Source organism: Tenrec ecaudatus, chromosome X (assembly GCF_050624435.1).
Source record: "Tenrec ecaudatus isolate mTenEca1 chromosome X, mTenEca1.hap1, whole genome shotgun sequence".
Taxonomy (NCBI): domain Eukaryota; kingdom Metazoa; phylum Chordata; class Mammalia; order Afrosoricida; family Tenrecidae; genus Tenrec; species Tenrec ecaudatus.
The window spans coordinates 150445872-150466753 of NC_134548.1; the positions used below are offsets into that span (position 1 = coordinate 150445872).

Here is a 20882-nt window from a genome sequence, read left to right on the forward strand (position 1 = left end):
TACTTGATTCCTGTCCATGCCAAAGTTCCCTAACTACCTTATATACTCCCTCTTTGTACTTTGTAACTGTCTTGTTTATAAATAGATAGACCTGTTTCCTTATTTTCTATCTTGTATGTTTGTTTGTACTGAGTTGCTAACCGCAAGATCAACAATATGACTCCTCTAGTCATTCAGTGGGAGAATTAGCCACTCTGCCTTGGTTCTGTATGTGAACTGAGATTGTCTTATTGTCCATGAGAAATGTTGGTGCTGTATTTAATTGATGGTTGTACAGGTTTCTTTTTTAGCTCTTCTCACCCATTTACTGGTGGTGTGATAGAGAAAATGTTTTGGCAGTTTTCTTTTTATGTATCACAGTTGGTGGCAACTTGGCTAATTTTGGAGGTTGTCTACTAATCAGCTGGTACAGGAGCGGGCAGTTGCCACCCCCTAGTGTTTGGGACTTCAGGAGGCACCTATTTGACTGGGCCATGTGGCACTGTTGCTGTCTCCTATCAAGTGTGACAAGAGAAGGGCAATAAAGAACAAAATAACAGCAAAATGATCCTATAAAATTCAGGCAGGAAAAACAGGGGGCGGGGTGAGGATTTAGGAGGAGGAAACAGTGAGAGTAAAGAAATTAATAGCTAAAAAGAAAGAAAAGGAAGGGAAAATCAGAACAAAAGAGGAAAGAAGATGAGAACAAAATAAGAAACATGTGGTGTGGGAAAGAGACAAGCTAATACTGGTGCACAAGCTCAGTGGAAAGAAAAAACAGAAGGAAGGGGGCAAATCTCAGACATGAGAAGAAAAAGGCATAGAAAATGGAAAAGATGATTAAAATAAAAAATGGAAGTGGTTCAGAACAAGGTCTGGAGGGGAGAAAAGTATGGGGAGCGGGGCACCGTGTGAGTTGGTACCCTGTACCAGGCAAGAAGCTCATGGGGTAGGAGGTAGCGCACGGGATGCTCAGTCATAGACAGGGTTCCTGCTGGCCTTGGCCGCTGTCTGTGACCGGTCCACCTGATCCAGAAGTAGTCCATGTTGGCTCAGGGTCTGGTTGAGGGAAGCCACTTGTTCCTGGAAGGAACTCATGCCCTGAGAGCAGCTAGGAGCCAGGGTGTTCGGCTATGTAGGAGGCCTAGTTTGCACAGGACTAGCTGGCGATCCAGCACTGGCATTCTGCTGGTTTGCTGCGACAGACTTTATGTACCTCCAGATGCAGGTGCATGAGGAGCCAAATCCGTCAGGGCAGAGTAGGGCCTGTGGAGCCCTGACTCCCACTGTACAGATTCACCAGCCACGGGGAGGCAGAAGGTGGAAGCGGCCCATGCTTGCAGTCACCAAGAAGGTGTGGGGAGCAAAGGAAGAGCACACCTTTCTTGCAGCCACCCACCTACCAGTAGCCTCTGTGCTAAGAGGCTGCTGTTCCAGGCAAATGCTGCTGGCAAAACTTCCAAGTGGATGAGCTGTATTAGGCCGGCCAATCATCCACCCCTCCCTAAGTTCCCTGTCTCTACTGCTCAGCGGCATCTCTCCATCAGGATTCAATCCACCTCTCTAGGCTTTCCTCGGAAGCGCAGGGTTCCAGGGCTATGACCCATATCTGTTTCCTTAGGTTTCTCGTGTCTTTGCTGTCGAGAGTCTGGATAAGTGTGTCTGCCTAGTCAGCCATCTTGCTGGAAACCTTCCGCTGTTGCCCTTTAAATGCAGTCTCTTGATTCTGAAATCTTAGTGTTACTTTTCTCAATTTCCATTTGCAGCTTATGGATGGTGTCTCATGTTTCACCTATTTGGTCACTTTGTTCTTGCAGTGTTCTCATGTTGCCTGTGTTTTTCTGGATTTCCCTGCAGCTGTCTCAATCTTTATGCCAGGCTCCTGAAGATTCCCTCAGCATTCTTTTGCATCTTCCTCTGGTGGTTTCACTGCTATCTCTTCCTCAGACATTTTCTGTCTGTGTACTTGGTCACTTGTCTGAGCCACACGGTCTTGATTCTGCGTGTGCCGCCTGTGTCTGTTAGCTCTGAGACGTGGCGGTGGTGGGGTATTTGTATTCAATTGGCAATTGTAGGTGGCTGTGTTCTCAGATACTCACCACTTCTCTCCTTGTGCTTTTAGAATGGAGTGAAATGGTGTGCACAATTCTGTGTGCTGCTGTGTAATGCAGCTGAGGCTGGGCTGGGATGGTGTTGGTTGCCGCATTGTTGATCAGCTTGCACAAGACCAGGTGGTGGGCTTTGCCTAGGTGTGAAGTTACATGAAGAGTAGTTGTGACGGGGCCATATGGGCATGGTTGCTGCCTGCCACCTTGTGGGACAAGAGGGAAAACAGGGAAAAGGAGAGGGGTGGCAAAAAAGAAAAAGAAACAACAGCAGGAACCTAATAAAGAGAAGCAAAAACAAATAGGGAGGAACAAGCAAAGAAGGTAAAAGAAATTGATAACTGAACACAGAAAAGGAAAAGGGAAAAGAAATAATAGCAAAGGCAATAAAGAAAGAAAAGGACAGCAATACAAACTGGAGAGGTGAAAAAGAAGAAAAAGGATCGCAAAGAAGCAGAAGGGAAAGTAAAGAGAGAAGCAGGTTAAAAGAAAATAGGAGAGAAGAAATGTAAGACGGGAGGGAAAGAGAAACAAAAAGAAAGGAGAAAATACACATGGGCAGGGCACCAAGGGAGAAAAGAGTGCGCAGCAGGGCACTCGGTTCAAGGAAATGTCCTTGGTCAGCCAGGGAGGTCACAGACACGAGGCAGGACAACTCAGACTTTCAGACTGATCTGGACTGGGCTAGGATGCTTTCTCGAGATACACTTGCACTTTTATCTAGAGCTCTTTCTTATCCACACACCTGAGTGTCGGTGGATGTTTTTCTCTAGTCCACCTGGACTTAACACCCAGCCTGCTGGTCTGTCTTGTCACCAGGTGTGTCCAGCTTCTCTCCTAGTCCGTATTCAAGTCCTCTGTCCTGTCCTCAGAAGCTCAGGGTCCCAGGAATGTCATCTACATCTATGTCTTCAGCTCTCTCATGGCTCTCAAGTAGATGGTCTGTGGAGAGTTTCCACTGTAGTGGTCTTGGACCACTGCTACTCCTGGTCCTTCCTGAGCCAAGGTTGGCATGGTTCTCAGTCACCTTTTCCCCAGCCTCTTCTCGCCGCCCCACAGGCTTGTTCTGATAAGGTCTCTGCTGCCACTTGGAGGGGGCATCCTGCCCTTCTCCAGGGCCGCCTCTCTCTGCAGCACTTGATCCTCTGCACTCTGGCTGTGAGGACCACACTTTAGTCTGACTCTCCCTCCTTCTCATGCAAAGCCCATAGGCAGTCTGTAGCCATGGCGCCCCAAATGGGCCTCTCACGGTCTTGACCAACACATTTAAAATCTCATCTCACCCACCCGATACTACATTGCCCACCACTCTTCCCCAGGATCTCCACAGCTCCTGGAACCGTGCCTGCCTGGTGCAGGAAAACATTGGACACCCTCAAGACACAAACCCACCAGGGTCTCTCTCCAGGCTGGTCAAATGCCGGCCGCCCTCTTGGCCTGGGTGCTCCCAGCCTGCCATGCCTGAGCCACCTGGCATGCCCATGTGTGCCCTTCCTGAACAGGGGTGGGGATAAGAGGTAGGCAAGCACATCATAACGGAGGAGACTGTACATGGAGTACATTTGGGTCACGAGCTGAGACCTGGCACAGGATGGAGTCTCTGGGGTTTAAGGAGTGTAGGTGCCCTTGAACAGAGTGGCAACACTTGCCTTACAACTTACCAGGAACGCTCTGCCTCCGGCAATGAGAATGGCCTGCAGGGGGTGAGAGAGAACGTGGGTGCACTTGGAGGGAAATGCATTCACAGATGGAAACGGCGTGGAGGAGTCCCATGAAAATAATGAGTGAATGGGAGCACAGAAAAGATACCGAGTGGGGCTGTGGCTCAAGCGCTCCAAGCAAGGTGTGACCCTCGCCAAACACAAAATCACGGGACCTCTAAAAATGAACACTGTCAAAATGTGAGGCTATTGTTTCTTGATGTCCTCCCTGTACGTCTGTGCACAGACGCCACTGCTTCCCACTCTCTAACTCTCCCCGGAAGAAATCTGCACACTCAACTTTGACCATTCATCAGAATGATAGTTCTGGCATCCTCCCAGGAGGCAAAGGGGTCTAGAATGGGCGGGATCAGGTAGCCCAACAAGAGTCTACACTCCAAGAGTGAGCAGGTGCGTTGTCGTGGTGGAAAACAATTCCTTGACACTATTTTCCTAGCTTTTTTTCCTCACCTGTGCAGTTTTGGATTTGCTTAAAAATTCTTCCCGATAAGTTCTGCGTCCGCCACGGAAAGCTATCAAAATAACTTCTTTGAAATCTTAATAACGTGTCTGAGCTGTCATCTCCGCCTTGAGTTGAACTGGTCCAGCAGAGCCCCTTGGAAGCCACTGTGTGCATGGCGCCTGTGTATCATGCACCCCATGAGTCAGAACAGACCGCAGGGTAGTGAGAGAGAACCACATTCAAGCAAGTATATTGCTGAGAGAATTTGTCTCTAGCCATCCACTCATTGCAGAGACATGCTTAAACGTGTGTGATGTGGAAGAGCCCCACCCAGGTCTGAACTGTGCATGAGGTTTTCCGTGGTTACCTCCTCCAATGTGGGCCATTGTTTCCTTCTTGGTTGTCTCTTCTTAGTCCGGAAGCTCTGCTGAAACGTGCCCATGGATCAAGAGGCAGCTGTGCGAGCAGAACAAGGGAGTACTACATGGCTTTACATCAGGAGATGTGTGCGCCAGGGAGGAATCCTCTCAGCATGCAGACTGCGTGCTGAGAAAATCTTCAGGGAAGCTGGATTCTATGAAGACGAATGTGGCATCAGGACTGGAGGAAGGCTTATGGACCACCTGTGATATGCAGATGGCGCTTGCATGCTGACAGTGAGGAGGCCTAGAAGTACTTGCTGATGAAGATCAAGGACTGCAGCCTTCAATATGCATTACAACTCGTTGTAAATGTAAACGAGACCAGAAGCCTTACAACTAGACCAGCAGTTCTCAAGCTGTGGGTCGTGATCCCTTTAGGGGTCCAATGACCCTTTCACAGGGGTTACCCGGTTCACAGCCGTAGCAAAATTACAGTTATGAAGTAGTAATGAAAATAAGTTTATAGTTATGGGGTCACCAGAACATGAGGAATTGTATGAAAGGGTTGAGAACCTTAATTAGGAAGGTTGAGAACCACTGAACTAGACCAATAGGTAACATCAAGATAAATGGAGAAACGGTTGACGTCGTCAAGGATTTGGGCTTGCTTGGCTCCACTATCGATGCTCATGGAAGCAGTGGTCAAAAGATCAAGAGGCGTGTCATATTAGGTAAATCTGCTGCATGAGGCCTCTTTGAATCATTGAAAAGCAAGGATGTTACTTTGAGGAATAAAGTGCACCTGACCCAAGCCATGGCATTTAAAAGAAGCACATCGAATAAAGAAGACCAAAGAAGAACTGGTGTACTTCAATTGTGCTGGAGAAGAATATTCATAGTATCATGGACTGGTAAAAGAAGAAACCCATCTGTCTTGAAGAAGTATGGCCAGAGGGCTCCTTAGAGGCAAGATGGGCAAGACTTATTCTTATACACAACGGACATATTGTCAGAGGAGACTACTCCCTGGAGAAGGACATCATCTTTGGTAGATGGGCAGGGAGGCCACGAATGAGATCGATTGACACAGTGGCTCCAAAATGGGCTCCTCCATAGGAGCAATTGAGGCAGAGAACGAGGCAGTGTTCTGTTCTGTTGGGCGTTGGGTCACTATGCTTCAGAACCAACTTGATAGCACCTAACAACAGCAATGTAGGAACTGCAATTGTACTAACAATCCTTTTTCCCTCCAGACATTGAGGATTTTATTCTTACTGAAAGGATGCCATCTATGGAAAAAAGGGTCCCCATTTCTTTCTTTTTCTTTTCTGTTTTATTGGCACATGATCCACATCATACAATTCAATCGTTCAATCATGGCAAGAAGCATTGTACAATCATCACCACAACCAATTTCAGAACATGTTCTTCCTTTTTCCCCCATGACGAACTCACCTTCAAAATGAGCTGCACAGTCACATTCAGCTCTAGTGTCCCCCCTGCCACATTCACTGTTTACTCTTGAAATCCCCTTGCCCTCCCCATCTCCCTACCCCACCCCACACCCTCCCCACCCTACATTCCCTCCAAATCCTTGCACCCGTTATTATCTCTATGCATCCATTCTTTTTGCGCTTCCTAACATGGTAAACTCAATAGACACAATAAAGAACAAAATGAAATAAAGTGGTAAGGATAAAACAATAGTAATATAAAGATAAAAAAAGACCACAATGAGTAGGAAAGAAAAGACCTCTATCAGTACTTTTAAAAGTCAGGAACAAGCAAGAGATCCTTGTACCTAGAACAAATTCATGTTGGGTCTAGAGCAGTGGGAAGCAGAGGTTTTAAAGTTGTCATCCTGCCCAACCTGGTCCCTATCTTCAAAGACTGGCTCACTGTGGACCTGCCAGTCAGGCCCCAACTCCTGTAGGGCCCCACCCCTCTACCTTCTCAATGCCGCTCTCCTCCTTTCCACCCCACCTTCCATGCCGCACAAACCCCAAACACTCACACCCACACTCACATACTCACTCTGTTGTCCTACCTTGTTGGTTTTATCCTAATTGTGTAGTCATTACCGTTGATGTGACCTCTCGGGTGGATGATTTGGTCTCTGTGTAGTTGACCATTTCTCCAAAGCCTCCTCTGGACACACAGCGGACAGTCGTACATCTCTGGGCAATATAGGCCCAGGGCATTACTTGGAGAGGTGCAGAGCTTCAGGCTCTCTCATTACTGATCTGCCTTGTTTTCAGTCTCCCCTTTGCTTCCTGGGGGAAGACTAATTTTTTTTTTGGGGGGGGTGTTGATTTTTGCAGCTCTCTCGACCTCCGTTGAAGGGCTTAGTTTTACCCTTCTTTACTTGGTATGTGTGATAGTTAAGGTTTATTGTGCCAACATGGCTGATAAATACACGTGGGATTCACTGAAGAACAATTTAATTGACGTGTGGAGGGATAAATGGCTCAGTGAGCCTCGCCCTTCTAGTTCTCTTGTCTCTTGCTCCCTGATGGTCGGACAAAAATGTGGCTACCTTAGATAATTCTCTGCCTCAGTTGGCCAGGCTCACTTCCTGCAAGACATCCCTGAGGAGAAGCCTCATGGACTTGCTCTGATGCAGCCCTGGGTACTGGGAGCCACATGGAGACCTCTGTCAGCGCTGAGATGCTTACACATTCACTGATTCAGCTTTCCTCTGTCATTCAGTGCTATTGTGTGTGCTTTGTGAATTTGAGGAGGGCTTTGTAGATCGGTGTCAGACATATGGGCTAAGGTTCGACTTATGGGCCTGGACTGGACTGGGTTGGAATGCTTTCTTAATGTACACTTACCCTTTATATAAAACTCTCTTAAATACATAGGAGTTTCTGTGGATTTGTGTCTCTAGTCTACCCAGACTAACACAGTATGGCTACAGAAGAGAATGCATTTGGGTGGGATGCACAGGAACTGGATAGGAAAGGGGGCCTCATAAGAAGGGGTGCAGGTTGAGGAAGGGTTTGGTACCAGGAAAGAGAGGAAGGACTGGGGGGAAGTGGGTGGCATTTGGGGGAGAGGTGGAAGACAATGATTAAGGTAGTGCACTGGCCCTAGGTTTACAGCAGGTCTTTGGCTTCCTCTCTTTGTGGCTGGGTTACCGTGATTGGTTTGGTGTGTGTTTGGAATCCCCACCTCTGTGCTGAGCTCCTGTACTTTCTGGCCAGTGGTTGAATTGACCCTTGGGCTGTGTCAGAGCGTGCCGTGTGTGTGTTCCTATAACTCTGAGGATCGGGGTCCCATTTCTGGCAAGAGGCCGATCTCACCAGGCAGAGAAACCTCCTCTAGGGTCATACTGAGCCCTCTGTTTAAGAGCGTGGCCCTGGCACGCCATGCGTTCTAACTGTTCTCCCTCCGCACGGGCCACCATCCAGTGGGCGTGGGTATTGAAGAGGTCCTCAGCTGTTCCCTTGAGCACTTTACAATAGTACGGCCTGGTTAAGATGCACAACCAATGCTCATGGGGCAAGGGTCATTCAGGTCCAGTTCCATTCACTGCTTGTACAGGGACTGAGAGACACGACCCATGGGAGGCTCATCCAGGCTGACACCGGCGACCCAGGACCCCTTTGTATGGGATCTCACACTTCTTTCCCTAAATGCCAGTGTTTGAGACTTAAGAGGTCAATTCAATCGCTCACAGAGCAATGTAATCATGTCCCCGGGAAGGGAAACCTACCATCCCCAACTCCTGGGGATCTCAGAGGGGTCGAGGGCCTGTCCCAGAGGCACCTGACTTCCGTTCCAGGCCGGACTGTCCTGTACACTGTCTTTCAGGGGCACGAGGTCAGAATGTGCACTCTTCCTCAGGATGGTGTCTGCGCAGGCGCCCTGGGGTCCCGGGAATCCTCAGGGGCGGGGCCTCTGAAACCTACTCAAAGCCCGGGTCTTTATGTAGCTGGGCTGGGGGCTGGGCGAGGAAAACAATCACGTGTTCTGGATCTCACGTGGTTTGTATGGATTGGTTTGCGCAGACGCACGGTGGGGTCCACTGGCCGTTGGCTGGCTGAGTTTGCCCACGCACACAGTCGCTTGGCAACAGCAGTGGAGAGGAAGAGAAGGTCCTATGGATTCCCAGGACGAAGGTGGTGACGTTATGGAGGGCAGCGGTAGCGGAAAGGGCCCGGTAGACGGTGGACCGGATGCTCTTGAGGCTGCACCGTTGAGAGACCAACTGCTTAAATTGTATCCTTTTTCTGGGCTGGGTGGCCTGGGGGACATCCGAGGGGTGCGGGGCTGGTCCCAGCCAGCCTTTCGGACCTTAACAGCCCGCCAGCTCCCTTATCGTGCCTTTCCAGTCCTTCGAGCAGGCCGACCTCGTCTGCAGCACCATGATCCTCATGCCTGAGCGCCACAGAAAGGCGGTCCACAAGGACATCAGGGTGAACGGCAGTAACTTGAATATGTGAGTTCATGGGCACAGGGGGGTGGGCGGGCATGGGTGGGGGGAAGCGAGACCCATATCTGTCTCCCGTCCTCTGCCATATAGTTGCGTGACTGCAAAGGATTACAGCCTGATGCAGAGTACCATCAACACCTTGCTCAGCCAGCTCTCTGTGGTGGTTCGCAACTTGCAACGCTACTGGCCCCGTGAGACCAGCCACCGGAAGTCCAACAAAGGCGGCTGAGCCTCTGCATGCGGTCCCGCCACTGTTCTGTCCCACTGAGGTTGGAGAAGGAAGGGTGGGGTTGTAATGGTCTGTCCAGCACAAAATAAAATGGAGATTCTTCTATTCCGAGTCAGGTTCACTTCTCTGTTGCGGTGTATCCAGGGGTTCTCCGAGGTGCGTGGTGTGGTTTTGTGGGGTCCAGGTTTACAACTGCCAGCACCAGCACCATGACAGGCCATATAAAGCCACAGTCTGGGAGAGGCTTAAGCTCTAATTTCAGATTCCTGGACACTGTGGTAATTCTGTCCAAGAAGGCATCACCTGTCCCAGACTGATCAGTAGGGAGCAGCGACCACCACCCCCAATTGACCAGTCAAGAGAATACGCGCGGAACTACTTGCCAACCACCACTGGACAACGCTGATGCCAGAAGGTTTCTCCAATAAGTTTAAAGAACAGCAACATTGGACTGCCCCCCGTCCCTGGACTGCCCCATAAAAGCCCAGGGAACAAAGAACTCGGGGCTGATTCCCTTCTGGATGATACGTCCCGGTGTGCTGGGCAGCGGAGGGAAGGAGGCCCTAGCTCGAGCTAGTCCAATATTAAAACTCCTTTTGCTGCGTTTGCATCTCAACTGGTCGTAATTCTTCCGTGCACCCAAGGTGAGCTCGCCTTCCCTTCTCCAATCTAACATTTGGGGGCTTGTCCGGGATGTGGGAGTGAGAGCACGGGCTCTGCCACGGACGCACGGACCGACCTTGAGGTAGGAGATTTTCAAAAATTCAGTCCAGTTTTATGGGTGGCGCCGTAAATTGGGACCAGAATACTTATGGCCGAGGCGGACGCGCCGGAGAGGTCACTGGTCGGGTTCAGAGTGGGAGACGTCCTCCTGTTCCCCTGGTAAGTTCTGGTTAGAGTCCGGACGGAAACTCCGACAGACTGGGTCTGGTCGGACAGGGAGGCGCTAGGCGCCTCGGGGAGTCTGCAGACACGTGGCCATCTTCTGTGTTCAGTCTGTACTGTTAACTGTTTGTCTGTCCCGCTTTTGTGTCGCTTGTCCTGTCTTTAATCATTTATTTTTCTACAGCTATGGGAAATTCCTCCAGCACCCCATCATCCTTATTAATGGATGATTTCAAGGCAGTAAAATTTCAAGGGCATATAACCTTTCAGTTGAAATTAGAAAAGAGAAACTAATTGTTTTCTGTCATTCAGAGTGGCGGACGTTTGGAGTGGGATGGCCGAGCGAGGAAACCTTTTGTCTACAGATCACCCAGGAAGTGCAAATGTCGTCTTCCAACCCGGACCAGAAGGCCATCCTGACAAAATACCCTATGTCCTGGGGTGGCAAAATTTGGCGTGTAATCCCCCTAAATGAATAAAAATTCAGATCCAGGTCTTGGTCACTAACAAGGTACACCCAAAAGGTTTGCAGGCCGAGACAGAGTCACTGCTTGAAAATGCAGAAAAAAACCTGGCAGACACCTGCCCCTCCCCTGCGCTCCCACTTTCCCTGTCTCCCCTTCCCTCAGACCTCCTCCTCCCAGTTCTCTCCCTCCTCCCCTTCAAATTCCTGTGGGGCCTGCCCCTAGTTCCCAGCAGAGATTTAAACCCCTCCATTTTCAGCCCAGGACCTCATTCCAACCCAGAGCCTCACTCTGCCCAGGCTCTGCTGTTGAGGGCAGTTGGCCTGGTGGTGGGAGATGACGGGGAGGAAGGTCTCCAATATTGGCCTTTCTCTACCTGGGATCAGTATAACTGAAAGTCTCAAAATGCTAGGTTTTCTGAGAACCCTCAGGATCTTATTAACCTCTTAGATTCTGTTCTCTTCACACATCAGCCCACCTGCCATGTAGGGCGAGCACGAGAAACAAAATATGAGCACATGCCACAGGGTCATTTGCCTTGCACGTTTATTGTTCCACAAGGAAGGGGAAACAAGGCAGTGTTCCAAGAACTGAACGCGACAAGCCATAACCTTCCGGCAGTGCCAACGTTTTCGGGTGCTGAAGCACAAAGTTGCTCTTCTCAGGCCCGATGTACACCACGGCCACATCAGGGAGGGGTGGGCTGAGCCACCTCAGCTAGTCACAGCTGTTGGAGGGAAAAGCCAAACAAAGGGCTGAGCTTTGGGGTCACTGAAAGCAGAGCCAGCCTGCTAGCCGATTGTTAAGAGGAACACATTCTGGAGAGGTGACTGGCATTTCTGTTCCTTGAATCCTTCTCTAAATACAGTCCTGTGTTTTAGGGGGGCAACGAAAAGCTGATGGCAGACTCTAGAAGATGTTTTAGGACAGAACTGCTGGAACTGGTCTGAAAGAGAGGATTGATGCCTAGGGATTAGGAAACAGCAGGTCATTGAGAAGGGGGTGGGGGTGGAGAGCTGTAGCTTCCTGAGGCTTCCCTGCCTCCTTGTGCTGGGGCCTGGGCCTGCTTCTCTAGAGCAGGTCAGAGGTGTACACAGAGGAGATGGGGAGGCTGCCACACATCCGGTCTGTGCAAGTGCATGCAAATTGGGGCACACAAATGCTCTGTACAATCACCCTTCCCTTTTCACACATCTCATCAGGAGGTAGAAGTCTGTGAAAAGTCTCTTTCGGGTCTGCTGGTCACAATTCCTGCCTGGCCTTCCTTCAGCAGCACCCACCTTTACAAGCACTGTAGTTCCGGAGGTAAATCGCATCCGATGTAAGCCCCATTTCGAAGACAATATTCCAGTAAAGCATAAAAGCAGGGCTCCTTTTGGCAAATAAAAAGAGAAGAGAAGAGTCAGATGAGGGCTGGTCAAAATCACACAAAAGCACTTGGGTTTGACGCAGAGGTTCCAAATGGATTTGCCCCCCTTTGCAGAAAAAATCTAAATGACTCAGCCCACTCTCCTCCGCTCCACGACAATGAAAACCTTTTATGCTAATAGCTCATCATCCTGGAAAAAGTGTGGGCATCTTCTCTGGCACCCTTCCCCACCCCACTTCTGCCCATCTTTCCTGAGTCCCCAGGGGCTGGAATCCCCTAGTTTGAGAAACATAGGCTTAATGTATGAAAAGATTCTGCATGTGGGCCAATCAGGGAGCAATGAAGGGAGACAGGGACTGTGGGTAGGGCTCAAGCTGTACCCAGGTGGCTGGTGGCCCAGGCAGTTTCCCCAGGAGGGACTTGCTCCTTGTAAACTTTCAATGGGCAAAGGTGACCCACGTCTCAGAAGTCAGGGAAAGCTGACCAGAGTGGGCTTCCCCAGCAGTCCTGACAGGTCACATGATGCTTTTCCCTGGAAACCCTCCCTTTCCCGAGAAAACACAAAGGTACCACTTTTCCACACCCCGGGAAAACTCACTTTGACCAGGATATAAGGGTTTCCGATTACAATCAATAAAGCTTTGCTTCTGGTGATTGCAACATTGAATCTTTTGGAGTTGGCCAAGAACCCCAAAGAAAACGTTGTGTCTTGAGCACAGGCTTCATTTGATCGTACCTAAAAATATAGAGGGTCAATACAGCTGCTTGCCATCAGGGAAAGGGAGTCAGGACACATGGACCTGTTTGGAAATGACACTAATTGCCGTGTCACTTTTGAACAAACCACAGCAGAGACAAAACAATTATCATTATTGCCAATCATGTGTGTATGCACGCAGAGCAAAATGTTCAGAAAGAAATATCATCCAATGTACTAAAAGTGGTTAACTTTTTACTTTACCAGTGCTTAACACTTGATGGTACAGTTATGTATGGGAATTTTTACACTGGTCTGCACTGAGCCTGTGCTGTGAGCTGAATCGAGAGAATGTGAATGCCCTTGGGTGCTTCTATTTTACTTTCTGCCCTTTTAATTTCCACCTGCTTCATAGTGCAGTGACTCCCTTTTTCCTTCGACATTGTGTCCTGTAGAGAGTCACTGAGTTTCCCCTGCGGTGTCCTGGAGAATCTCTGGGGTGCTTGGGAGACACTGTGTCCTTATGATGTTTTCCCATATTTTGAGATGGCCTGTGTACACAGCGAACACAGCGGCCTTTGTTAAGATGAATCCCCAGGAATTGTTTGTGCTTAGCACAATTTTATCACGATGTCATTGTTACACTAGACATGCTATGCACCCTTGCCTCATTTATATATGAAGCTGTATTTTGGGGGAAAATTTGCCTTTGGATCATGAGTCAATTGGCCCCTATTTTCCGTCAGGTTGTCACCAACTGCAGGTCTGCACTGCTGTATGGTAACATATGGCACTGGGACAGGGACCTGATGGGGCTATCAGTCGCCTGGAATTGAAGTAGGGAGTGATGGCTTCCCTAAGGTGAGGGGTTGTGGAGCAGTGACTCCATGGGGAATTCCCAAGGAAAGTTGGGGGCATTTCCCGGACTTATCTACCACATGTTTAAAAAAACACATGAGGATTCTGTTTCTAGAAATAGGATTACTGATTGTTTGGAAGTAATTGGAAAGTTTAATGCCTGGTTTCCAGATGAAGGCACCCTTGATGGGGAGACTTGGGTTAGAACTAAAGAACATTTTGCACAAGGCTTGTGCTTCTCTACATGAATTTGAAATTGATGACGCAAACTTGACAAAGGAAGGACATTCGATTTTGAGTGATTATTTCCTCTGCACCTTTACCACCTATCCCTGGTAGTCATTGATTTTTTGTTTGTTTCCCAGTAATGTTTTTAAGTAATAATCCTTTTGCTTTAAATACTATATCTGATTCTCTGTATGTTGTTAATGCTGTACTTCACCTTAGTACCACTGTAGTGAAAAGGTCCCCAGAGAAGCCTATTTTCCGTTTATTATTATCTTCAATGCTTCCTGCCCCAGCAGCACTGTACTGTTTATCACCCATATGTGAGCCCATTCAGGCCTCCCAAGACCTTTCGCCGCAGGCAAAGCTGCATGTAGCAGATGCTACAACTAAGCTTTTTATAAGCTTCAACATGGCAGAAGAAGAGCATGAAGCTATTCATAATAATGTTGGGAGTCAACATGTGCCCTGGAAGATTCCGTGAAAAGCAGCTAAAGAGATTCTGAGGCACCTGTGCCTTGTAAGTCTGTACAGTTTTTGTGTTTTAGTGTCTGTCTGTCTTGTAACCATCACTTTTCCTCCTACAGGCATGGGATTGACTCAAGGAAAACATCAGCGGGCACCCCTGATCTCCTGCTGGCCCACGGGGCTCTGAAAAAAGGGGGCCGCCTCTTGGGAAGAAAAAGTTAATCGTAGTACCCTGTTACAATTGGCCACTCTGACGGGGGATGGCACTCTGAAGGAACTTTTAGTCTCTCTCTGTTACCTGGTCTGAGTTTTCATTTTAGGTCAGATAAGCCTAACATTCAAACCATCTCATCTACATCACCCTATGATTTGATATTGTGGAGTCAAATACACCAGCCAAGGTGGGACGATGGTCAGCAACTACTCTAGACTTTCCTTACAGCCGAGGAACATGAGCACATTTGCAGCGAGAGCCAGAAAAATGTCTTCAGGAGCAGACTGGAAACCTGAGACTGGCCCCCAGGAGTTGGAATCTGCTGTCCTCTTGCGCCATCCTGAAGGGGCCCCAAACCACCCTCGATGTAGGGAGCACTTCCTTGCCTACCACCGGGCTATCATGAGTGGTCTCTGGGAGGCAGCACGCACCACCATTAATTTTTCCAAAGTAATTAATATAATATAGGGAAAGGATGAGAGATCAGCAATTTATTAAGAGAGGTTGTTTGATGCCTAACGGCTATATCCCAATAGACTCAGAGCTACCAGATAATTGCAAAGTCATTGATGTAGCTTTTGGGTCCCAAGCAGCACTAGCCAGTAAGAAAAGGTTACAGAAACTAGAAGGGTGTGCAGGGGGAAATATTAGAGAATTCTTAGAAATAGCAGAAAAGACTTCTTGGAAAATAGAAACCCCCCAGAAGAGAAGCAAGCCAAAGCAATGGCCTGATTCCTTGCTATGACCACAGGGAGACCAGAACCTCGTCCGGAGCCAACCAGGCACAACGGACAGAATAGGTATAAACGACTAGGCAAGAATCAATGTGCTTATTGCAAACAAGAGGGACACTGGAAGGCCAACTGCCACAAATGACCTCAGCATAGAAATCAGCCCCGTCAGTCAGAGAACTCATTTCAGTCTTAGAATAAAGAGGTCGGAGCACCGCTGGACCCCCAAAGCCCATGATAACCCTGAAAGTTGGGGATGGGCCTGTCACATTACTTGTAGACACGGGGGCAACCCACTCAGCCCACAAGGAAGCAGCAGGCCCCATCAGCAGAAAGAAGACTCCCATTCAAGGGGCAACAGGCAAATTAGAAACTGTCTCTTGGACTATGCTCAAGGGGGTGATCAGCTTTCAATTAGAGCATAACTAACTAGTTGGGTGGGCCAGAAGAAGAAGCCCCCTGGCAGATCTCTCTGACTCATCTCTTGACAGTCACTGAGCCTTCCTCTCATGCCTATGAGGGAAGACTATTGACTGAAGGCCCGGGCATTTCGAGAAGATAACCCTCCTGGGCTTGCAGCTCACAGGTCTCCAGTTGTGGTTCAGCTAAAATCCAGAACAAGCCCAGTGGCAACCTGTCAGTACCCTGTCTCCTTTAAAGAAAAAGAAAGGAATGTACTGACCTCAGAAGGGACTGAAATGAAAAATTAGGAAGAAGATTTGCAGCCATAAGAAGCCATCTGGACGCCCAGTAAAGTGACTGTTAGCCATTGTCCTGGTCATCAAAAAGGAAGCAACCCAGTGGCCCTATTGAAAGTTAGATGAAGCAGCTTGAGCTGCAGCTTTAAGAATGGACCTGGTTCTGGCTACCTGACTGCCTTCACAGCTTACCAGAGAATGGAAAGCGAAAGGCCTGTGAAGCAGCTGCACGCCTATAGTCACCTAGGCTCTAGCAAACTGGCAGGACGAGTCCAATGAGATTATTAGGCCGCCAACTCGCTAAGACAACAGAAGAAGTGGTGACTGCCTGCCAGAGTTGCCTGCAAGTAAACGCTTGACCTGCCGGTGCTCCACACCCTGTCAGGACCAGAGAATGAGGATGCCATGTAGGAAAGCACTTTTACTGAGATTAAACCAGGACCATGGGATTATAGGTATTTGTTAGTCTCTGTAACACTTTGTCAGGTTAAGTGGAAGCATTCCCCAACAAGAAACAAACTGCTCGAGTAGGAGGTAAACGGTATTACATAAGATCGTCCCTAGGTAGAGTGGCCTGACACTATTGGGTTAGACAATGGACCCGGATTTGTTGTTAAAACTATACAAACATGAAGGGAAATTTTAGGCACAATATAGATATTACATCGTGCCTATCAGGCTCAGAGCTCAGGGCAAGTTGAAAGGATGAATCGGACCCTAAAGGAGACTCTGGCTAAATGAATTCTAGAGACCAGTGCTGGGTGAGTGGGTCTCCTGCCTTTAACATTGCTACGTGACCTTGTACCCCATTTAAACCCCACTACCACCTGGTTTGCTTGTACCTCTGGACTCACTCCTTGTCTACGTGTCCCTATTTTCAACCAAAACAAGTACTCAGAGCTGTGCATATTAATTCGTGTAATCACCCAGGTGTACCTATTTAGTGGGACAGAAGGAAGAGATTACCTGAGCATAATTGCTGGAAGCACCCCAACTCACAGAACTGCTCCTACATTAGTGCCCCTTTTAATTGGTCTCACAGTGAGGGGATCCTCAGCCCTAGGTGTCTCTGCCTTTGTTACAAGCCAAAGGTAGCTTTAAAAAAAAATCATCTTATTGAGGGCTTGTACAATTCTTATTACAATACATACATATATACATACATTGTGTCAAGCACATTTGTAGCAATTAGCATTCTCAAAACATGCGCCTTCTTCTTGAGCCCTTAATATCGACTAATTTCCCCCTTCCCTCCCCACTCCCTTAATTCATAAATGAACCCTTCTTAATTCATAAATTAGTATTTTGTCATGTTACACTGTCCGACGTCTCCCCTTGCTCACTTCTCTGTTGTCCATCCCCCAGGGAGGAGGTTATTTGTAGATTCTTGTAATCGGTTTCCCCTATCCACCCCACATTCCCTCCACCCTCCTGGCATCGCCACTCTCACCACTGGTCCTGAAGGGGTCATCTGTCCTGGATTCCCTTTGTTTCCAGCTTCCCTCTGTACAAAGGTACACCCTCTGGTCTAGCCAGATTAAAGGTAGAATTGGGATCATGATAGTGGGGGGGGGGCGGAAGCATTTAAGAACTAGAGGAAAGTTATATGTTTCATCGTTGCCACCCTGCACCCTGACTGGCTGATCTCCTCCCCACAACCCTTCAGTAAGAGGGTGTCCAGTTGGCTACTGATGGGCTTTGAGCCTCTACTCTGTACTCGCCTGCAACACTGAGGCAAACCACTAACGGTGTGTGGCAGAGCAGGGAGCTCCTGAGGGAGTACAAAGGATAGGCTCTGGGGCCAGAACGTGGCACCGCATCGGACCTGACTGGAGGACAAGCCTAGAGTTCAAAAATCAGACCTTGATCTATTTACAGGTTTTTCTTTCTTTTAAAAATGTTTTCTTTTTTCCCCTTTTAATTAATTTGTTCTTTTATGGGTTGTGGGTTTTCTTTTTTGTTGTCATTGCTGTGTTCTCATTCGTTGCCTGTCTTGATATGCCTTGATTTTTGGTGCATATTATTATCTCTATCGATTTATCTAGATAAGATAGGCTGGATGAATAGTCTGGAGGATAAAACAATGGGACCAATGGTTCCGGGGGGACATGGGAGTGGGAGAGGCAGGGGTAAGGAGGTGGTGGTGACCAACCCAGGGACAGGGGAGCAGCAACTGATAGAACATTAGTGGCAAGGAGGGCGTGAGAGGCCTTGTAGGGATTCAGGAAGGGCAATGTAACCGAGAAAAGTTACTGAAACCCAAATGAAGACTGAGCATGACAGTGGGACAAAAGGAAAGTACAAGGAAATATAGGAAAAGACTAGGTGATAAAGGGTATTTATAGAGGTCTAAATAAAGGCATGTATACATGTCCATATAGTTATATAGGATGGTGGCGACATAGATCTACGTGCATGTATTTATAGGTTTAGTATTAAAGCAGCAGATGGGCATTGGGCCTCCATTAAGTACGTACTCAATGCAAGAACACGTTGTTCTATTAAATTGGAATTCCATGATGCTCACCTTCCCAATATGATCGCTGAAGACAAATGTGTGCATAAGCAAATGTGGTGAAGGAAGTTGATGGTGCCTGGTTATCAAAAGATATAGTATCTGGGGTCTTAAAGGCCTGAGGTAAACAAGTGGCCATCCAGCTGAGAATCATCAAAGCCCACATGGAAGAAGCATACCAGTCTATGGATCACGAGGTATAGAAGGGACCAATTATCAGATATCAAAGAACTAAAAATCATATCAGTGGGTGCCCATCTTCCTGATACGATCCCTGAAGACAAACGTGTGCATAAGCAAGTATGGTGAAGAAAGCTAATGGTGCCCTGCTATCAAAAGATATAGCATCTGGGGTCTTAACGTTTCGAAGATAAACAAGCGGCCATCTAGCTCAGAAGCAACAAAGCCCACATGGAAGAAGTACACCAGCCTCTGTGACCATTACCTGTCGAAAGGGCCAGGTATCAAGCATCAAAGAACAAAACATCATATCATTGTAAACAAGGTAGCTTATGCATGGCCCTAAGAGAAGATTGTTGCTTTTATGCAAACAAAACTGGGATTGTTAGGCAGACCCAAGCAGAAGTCAAAGGAGTTAAAGTTTGTGCAGAAGCGAGTCAAACTGAAGCAGAAAACTCAGTAGGCTCCCCCAAACCAGTAAAGAGAGATGAGGAATGTGATAACAAATGTGATATCAAGAATTTGAAATTGTTCCGCATGATAAAGAAGTTTAAAATGTTCTAGGTGATAAGGAAGTTGGAGCTGTTCTGCATGAAAGTGGTCTAGGTTTTCAATAAAAACAGAAGAAGGTAGGATGATCCCAAGCTTGTGTAAAGCTCAGCTGAGCCAAATGTTCCACTTCTGTACCCTGCAGCTTCTTAGAAAAACCACAGCTTCAGCAGGTAGCTGCTTTTGCAGCTCTTCAGCGTTAGCTACAAAATAAAAAGGGGGTATAATAGAAAGTCACTGAGTTCTAACTGAAGGGTAATAGTGACTGTCTGGGGTGCTTGGAGACATTGTCGTTAGAATGTGTTCCCATATTCTGAGATGCACAGTGTACACTAAGAACACAGTTGCCTTTGCTGAGATGAGTCCCAAGGAACTGTGCTTAGAGCAATTTTATCATGATGTTATTATTACACTGTGCGTGCCGTGTACCCTTGCCTCATTATGTATCAAGGTGTACTTTGGAAATAAAATTTGTCTGGATCATTAGTCCACTTGCCACTCTTTCTTCAGGTCTTCACTCCAGCAGGTCCATACCGCTGGAGGGTAACAGTGTCCCTCCTCCTTTCATGTGTTTCCCTGGGTTCCTTTCCCTTACTGTAGTTTTGCATTTTGAATCAGCAAATCATCTCCCACACTTCTGCTCAAGGAGCCTCCGTTAAACGAGTGAGAAAAGACCAGATGGTGTCCCGGGTCACTACTGTTGCGTCAGTTGTGTCTATTTCAATGTCATGAAGGCACAATCAGGAACATGCCGTCGACTTCAAATCCCAGTGTATTTCCACCCCTACTGCGTCCAGGGTTACATACGGTTGAGATGATGATAGCCATATATTCCTGTCCTTGGAACGCCTCGACCGGTCCAACTTTTACATCTGGTAGATCAATGGATTGCAAAAGAATTCTGATTTTCTCCACCTTGAAAAGAGACAAAGCCCAGAGATTACAGATAGCAGTTTACGGAGAGGGTCATTTATTTTTACAAATTACAATGAAGAAAGGAACACTATCAGTTTCCACGTATCTACCACACTTTAACAAATCTAAGATGCCACTAAATGCCACTAAAAAATCTCAATTTCGGGTATGTTGTATTGGGAGGAAAAGGGTCAGTCCATGTGAGGATAGTCATACGTCATGGGAAAATAGCCTCCACCCCACCCACCCCGAAGCCCACCAGAAGAAGAGAGTACATGTATTTTGTTTGGGTAGATGGATGTGTACAGAGAGATGATATGCACACAGAATTCCACCAGAAATTAAAGTAACTCTCTTCATGGGCTTTTATGGATTGGGCTGTGTTCTTCAAAGTTATGTGTCAATTTGGCTGGATCATGATCCTCGCTGATTTGGTAGTGATTTAAGAATTTAATGTAGAAACTATGCAATAAGGCTTCAAACTTGAAAAAGTTGACACATAGCTCACATACCGTACAATTCAAAGGTTTCAGACATTAAAGGATTGTGCAATCATCACCACAATCAATTTTAGAACATTGTCTTCATTCTTTTAGTCATTATTATTAACCCTTCATTTCCTTCCAACCTCTCCCTGCCATAATCCAAAGAACCCCTTAATCTAGTTCCTGTCTCTAGATTTACCTATCCTACACTTCCTATAAAGAAAAACAATACCAAAAAACAACAACAACAACAAATCAAACAAACCATAAAGGTTTTGAAGGTCCCTCACATACTGTGATCTGATATAGCACAGTCACTTCCATAATGAGATCTGTTATGAGCAGCCAATCAA

At 47.5% G+C, this 20882-nt stretch overlaps 1 protein-coding gene across 1 annotated transcript in view; it reads right to left on the reverse strand.

Moving 5' to 3' along the window:
- Positions 1 to 11907: 11907 nt before the first annotated feature.
- Positions 11908 to 20882, reverse strand: part of LOC142433784 (RNA helicase Mov10l1-like) — a 78795-nt gene continuing 69820 nt past the window's right edge. The window contains exons 19-21 of the mRNA XM_075538475.1: positions 19937 to 20044; positions 12593 to 12730; positions 11908 to 11997 (exon numbers count right to left, since the gene is read on the reverse strand). Coding sequence (XP_075394590.1) covers positions 11908 to 11997; positions 12593 to 12730; positions 19937 to 20044 — 336 coding nt within the window. The remainder of the gene's footprint in view (positions 11998 to 12592; positions 12731 to 19936; positions 20045 to 20882) is intronic.